This window comes from Pecten maximus, chromosome 15, assembly GCF_902652985.1.
Source record: "Pecten maximus chromosome 15, xPecMax1.1, whole genome shotgun sequence".
Taxonomy (NCBI): domain Eukaryota; kingdom Metazoa; phylum Mollusca; class Bivalvia; order Pectinida; family Pectinidae; genus Pecten; species Pecten maximus.
In genome coordinates this window covers 29,702,830-29,708,845 of record NC_047029.1, presented here as the reverse complement: position 1 = coordinate 29,708,845, position 6,016 = coordinate 29,702,830, and the positions used below count along the sequence as shown (strand labels likewise).

The following is a 6,016-nucleotide window of genomic DNA, read 5'->3' as shown; positions in this document are numbered from 1 at the left end:
AACGCGAATAAACCTTATGCTGGATTACGTCACCCTTTGCCACAAGTAAATAAAACATTCCGACGGGGCGACATGCTCTAGACTCAATTGCAATATTTTATGTCAAAATGGATACTTTTCCACACCTGCAGGTTTAGGAAAAAAATCGCCGACGTCATGATACAACACAATCGTAAAGTATGTCTGACCTGTCATCGTACTCTTACAAAAGCTTGACAATTGTATTCATTTTCTTCTAATTCCTCCTTTTTTCTGTGTGTGTTTTATTTTCTTCTTGGCGACCGTTAAGTTTTCTTTTCACCGAAAATGATAACTGGTTATCACGAACGGCTGGATACATGAGATGTGCTGTCAGTGAAAATCTTTATAGCTTTATAGGCGTTTACTAAAAAAGGAGTATTTTTAAGGCAATTAGGGAAAATAGCTTTGCTTTAAAAAGGGTCATGCTACTAAAAACCAATACTAGTATCTAAATGGTTTGGCCTATTTGTATGTTCTGACAAAGTGTGGCATATTCACTGTACATTGATGAAAAAACCATCGTGATTATGTACATTGTCTGTAAGATTAGAAACAGTTTACTGGGTTTTTTTTTCAAAAATGTACACAATTAAAAAAAACCCACTCATCTTAGAATAGAATTATGACACAAGGCCATACGCGTGCTTATATAACAATACAAATCGGAAGAAGGAAATGCGAAACAGGAAGACACTTCAAAGAAATGATATAATTTCTGACTGTGTGTAACAACAATATCGTATACTATATCACTCATAAAAATACTCCTCCCCAATCCCCCGCAAATTTTACAAGGAGACAACTTTTTCATAGTATTCCCTCAGGCAATATCAGTACATTTTCTGTTTTTTTTGTTTGTTTTTTGTTTGTATTTTCTGCTCTTTTCGTTGATGTGTTATCGCCATTATGTTTGATGTATTCGTTACCCCTGATGTAGTTGATGTCGTTGTGTTTGATGTATTCGTTACCCCTGATGTAGTTGATGTCGTTGTGTTTGATGTATTCGTTACCCCTGTCGTAGTTGATGTCGTTGTATTTGATGTATTCGTTACCCCTGATGTAGTTGATGTCGTTGTGTTTGATGTATTCGTTACCCCTGTCGTAGTTGATGTCGTTGTGTTTGATGTATTCGTTACCCCTGTTGTAGTTGATGTCGTTGTATTTGATGTATTCGTTACCCCTGTCGTAGTTGATGTCGCTGTTTTTGATGTATTCGTTACCCCTGTTGTAGTTGACGTCGTTGTGTTCGATGTAGTTGATTTCGTTGTGTTTGATGTAGTTGATGTCGTTGTATTTGATTTAGTTGACGTCATTGTGTTTGATGTAGTTGATGTCGTTGTGTTTGATGTATTCGTTACCCCTGTCGTAGTTGATGTCGTTGTATTTGATGTATGTGTTTGATTTAGTTGCCGTCATTGTGTTTGATGTAGTTGATGTCGTTGTGTTTGATGTATTCGTTACCCCTGTCGTAGTTGATGTCGTTGTATTTGATGTATTCGTTACCCCTGTTGTAGTTGATGTCGTTGTATTTGATGTAGTTGATGTCGTTGTATTTGATGTATTCGTTACCCCTGTCGTAGTTGATGTCGTTGTGTTTGATGTATTCGTTACCCCTGTCGTAGTTGATGTCGTTGTATTTGATGTATTCGTTACCCCTGTCGGAGTTGATGTCGTTGTGTTTGATGTATTCGTTACCCCTGTCGTAGTTGATGTCGTTGTATTTGATGTATTCGTTACCCCTGTCGGAGTTGATGTCGTTGTGTTTGATGTATTCGTTCTCCCTGTTGCAGTTGATGTCGTTGTGTTTGATGTATTCGTTATCCCTGTTGTAGTTGATGTGGTTGTGTTTGATGTAGTTGATGTCGTTGTGTTTGATGTATTCGTTACCCCTATTGTAGTTGATGTCGTTATATTTGATGTATTCGTTACCCCTGTCGTAGTTGATGCGTTGTGTTTGATGTATTCGTTACCCCTGTCGTAGTTGATGTCGTTGTGTTTGATGTATTCGTTACCCCTGTTGTAGTTGATGTTGTTGTGTTTGATGTATTCGTTACCCCTGTCGTAGTTGATGTCGTTGTGTTTGATGTAGTTGATGTCGTTGTGTTTGATGTATTCGTTACCCCTGATGTAGTTGACGTCGTTGTGTTTGATGTATTCGTTACCCCTGTCGTAGTTGATGTCGTTGTGTTTGATGTAGTTGATGTCGTTGTGTTTGATGTATTCGTTACCCCTGTCGTAGTTGATGTCGTTGTGTTTGATGCAGTTGATGTCGTTGTATTTGATGTATTCGTTACCCCTGATGTAGTTGATGTCGTTGTGTTTGATGTATTCGTTACCCCTGTTGTAGTTGACGTCGTTGTGTTTGATGTATTCGTTACCCCTGTCGTAGTTGATGTCGTTGTGTTTGATGTAGTTGATGTCGTTGTGTTTGATGTATTCGTTACCCCTGTCGTAGTTGATGTCGTTGTGTTTGATGTATTCGTTACCCCTATTGTAGTTGATGTCGTTGTGTTTGATGTATTCGTTACCCCTGTTGTAGTTGATGTCGTTGTGTTTGATGTATTCGTTACCCCTGTCGTAGTTGACGTCGTTGTGTTTGATGTATTCGTTACCCCTGTTGTAGTTGATGTCGTTGTGTTTGATGTATTCGTTACCCCTGTTGTAGTTGATGTCGTTGTGTTTGATGTAGTTGATGTCGTTGTGTTTGATGCAGTTGATGTCGTTGTATTTGATGTATTCGTTACCCCTATTGTAGTTGATGTCGTTGTATTTGATGTATTCGTTACCCCTGTCGTAGTTGATGTCGTTGTGTTTGATGCAGTTGATGTCGTTGTATTTGATGTATTCGTTACCCCTATTGTAGTTGATGTCGTTGTGTTTGATGTAGTTGACGTCGTTGTGTTTGATGTATTCGTTACCCCTGTCGTAGTTGATGTCGTTGTGTTTGATGCAGTTGATGTCGTTGTATTTGATGTATTCGTTACCCCTGTCGTAGTTGATGTCGTTGTGTTTGATGTATTCGTTACCCCTGTCGTAGTTGATGTCGTTGTGTTTGATGCAGTTGATGTCGTTGTATTTGATGTATTCGTTACCCCTGTTGTAGTTGATGTCGTTGTGTTTGATGTATTCGTTACTCCTGATGTAGTTGATGTCGTTGTATTTGATGTCGTTGTATTTGATGTATTCGTTACCCCTGTTGTAGTTGATGTCGTTGTATTTGATGTCGTTGTATTTGATGTATTCGTTACCCCTGTTGTAGTTGATGTCGTTGTATTTGATGTCGTTGTGTTTGATGTAGTTGATGTCGTTGTATTTGATGTCGTTGTGTTTGATGTAGTTGACGTCGTTGTGTTTGATGTATTCTTTACCCCTGTTGTAGTTGACGTCGTTGTGTTTGATGTATTCGTTACCCCTATTGTAGTTGATGTCGTTGTATTTGATGTATTCGCTACCCCTGTCGTAGTTGATGTCGTTGTGTTTGATGTATTCGTTACCCCTGATGTAGTTGATGTCGTTGTGTTTGATGTATTCTTTACCCCTGTTGTAGTTGATGTCGTTGTGTTTGATGTATTCGTTACCCCTATTGTAGTTGATGTCGTTGTATTTGATGTATTCGTTACCCCTGTCGTAGTTGATGTCGTTGTGTTTGATGTATTCGTTAGCCCTGTTGTAGTTGATGTCGTTGTGTTTGATGTATTCGTTACCCCTGTTGTAGTTGATGTCGTTGTATTTGATGTATTCGTTACCCCTGTTGTAGTTGATGTCGTTGTATTTGATGTATTCGTTACCCCTGATGTAGTTGATGTCGTTGTATTTGATGTATTCGTTACCCCTGTTGTAGTTGATGTCGTTGTATTTGATGTATTCGTTACCCCTGATGTAGTTGATGTCGTTGTGTTTGATGTATTCGTTACCCCTATTGTAGTTGATGTCGTTGTGTTTGATGTATTCGTTAACCCTGTCGTAGTTGATGTCGTTGTGTTTGATGTAGTTGATGTCGTTGTGTTTGATGTATTCGTTACCCCTGTCGTAGTTGATGTCGTTGTGTTTGATGTATTCGTTACCCCTGTCGTAGTTGATGTCGTTGTGTTTGATGTATTCGTTACCCCTGTTGTAGTTGATGTCGTTGTGTTTGATGTAGTTGATGTCGTTGTGTTTGATGTATTCGTTACCCCTGTCGTAGTTGATGTCGTTGTGTTTGATGTATTCGTTACCCCTGTCGTAGTTGATGTCGTTGTGTTTGATGTATTCGTTACCCCTGTTGTAGTTGATGTTGTTGTGTTTGATGTATTCGTTACCCCTGTCGTAGTTGATGTCGTTGTGTTTGATGTAGTTGATGTCGTTGTGTTTGATGTATTCGTTACCCCTGATGTAGTTGACGTCGTTGTGTTTGATGTATTCGTTACCCCTGTCGTAGTTGATGTCGTTGTGTTTGATGTAGTTGATGTCGTTGTGTTTGATGTATTCGTTACCCCTGTCGTAGTTGATGTCGTTGTGTTTGATGCAGTTGATGTCGTTGTATTTGATGTATTCGTTACCCCTGATGTAGTTGACGTCGTTGTGTTTGATGTATTCGTTACCCCTGTCGTAGTTGATGTCGTTGTGTTTGATGTAGTTGATGTCGTTGTGTTTGATGTATTCGTTACCCCTGTCGTAGTTGATGTCGTTGTGTTTGATGTATTCGTTACCCCTATTGTAGTTGATGTCGTTGTGTTTGATGTATTCGTTACCCCTGTTGTAGTTGATGTCGTTGTGTTTGATGTATTCGTTACCCCTGTCGTAGTTGACGTCGTTGTGTTTGATGTATTCGTTACCCCTGTTGTAGTTGATGTCGTTGTGTTTGATGTATTCGTTACCCCTGTTGTAGTTGATGTCGTTGTGTTTGATGTAGTTGATGTCGTTGTGTTTGATGCAGTTGATGTCGTTGTATTTGATGTATTCGTTACCCCTATTGTAGTTGATGTCGTTGTATTTGATGTATTCGTTACCCCTGTCGTAGTTGATGTCGTTGTGTTTGATGCAGTTGATGTCGTTGTATTTGATGTATTCGTTACCCCTATTGTAGTTGATGTCGTTGTGTTTGATGTAGTTGACGTCGTTGTGTTTGATGTATTCGTTACCCCTGTCGTAGTTGATGTCGTTGTGTTTGATGTAGTTGACGTCGTTGTGTTTGATGTATTCGTTACCCCTGTCGTAGTTGATGTCGTTGTGTTTGATGTATTCGTTACCCCTGTCGTAGTTGATATCGTTGTATTTGATGTATTCGTTACCCCTGTCGTAGTTGATGTCGTTGTATTTGATGTATTCGTTACCCCTGTCGTAGTTGATGTCGTTGTGTTTGATGTATTCGTTACCCCTGTCGTAGTTGATGTCGTTGTGTTTGATGCAGTTGATGTCGTTGTATTTGATGTATTCGTTACCCCTGTTGTAGTTGATGTCGTTGTGTTTGATGTATTCGTTACTCCTGATGTAGTTGATGTCGTTGTATTTGATGTCGTTGTATTTGATGTATTCGTTACCCCTGTTGTAGTTGATGTCGTTGTATTTGATGTCGTTGTATTTGATGTATTCGTTACCCCTGTTGTAGTTGATGTCGTTGTATTTGATGTCGTTGTGTTTGATGTAGTTGATGTCGTTGTATTTGATGTCGTTGTGTTTGATGTAGTTGACGTCGTTGTGTTTGATGTATTCTTTACCCCTGTTGTAGTTGATGTCGTTGTGTTTGATGTATTCGTTACCCCTGTTGTAGTTGATGTCGTTGTATTTGATGTATTCGTTACCCCTGTCGTAGTTGATGTCGTTGTGTTTGATGTATTCGTTAGCCCTGTTGTAGTTGATGTCGTTGTGTTTGATGTATTCGTTACCCCTGTTGTAGTTGATGTCGTTGTATTTGATGTATTCGTTACCCCTGTTGTAGTTGATGTCGTTGTATTTGATGTATTCGTTACCCCTGATGTAGTTGATGTCGTTGTGTTTGATGTATTCGTTACCCCTA

At 39.2% G+C, this 6,016-nt stretch overlaps 1 protein-coding gene across 1 annotated transcript in view; it reads right to left on the bottom strand.

Annotated features, from left to right (window-relative positions):
• Window positions 1-1,423: 1,423 nt before the first annotated feature.
• Window positions 1,424-6,016, bottom strand: part of LOC117343375 (probable serine/threonine-protein kinase clkA) — a 49,425-nt gene continuing 44,832 nt past the window's right edge. Inside the window, exons 2-6 of the mRNA XM_033905717.1 lie at window positions 4,968-5,599; window positions 3,979-4,087; window positions 2,766-3,271; window positions 2,158-2,401; window positions 1,424-1,952 (exon numbers count right to left, since the gene is read on the bottom strand). Coding sequence (XP_033761608.1) covers window positions 1,424-1,952; window positions 2,158-2,401; window positions 2,766-3,271; window positions 3,979-4,087; window positions 4,968-5,599 — 2,020 coding nt within the window. The remainder of the gene's footprint in view (window positions 1,953-2,157; window positions 2,402-2,765; window positions 3,272-3,978; window positions 4,088-4,967; window positions 5,600-6,016) is intronic.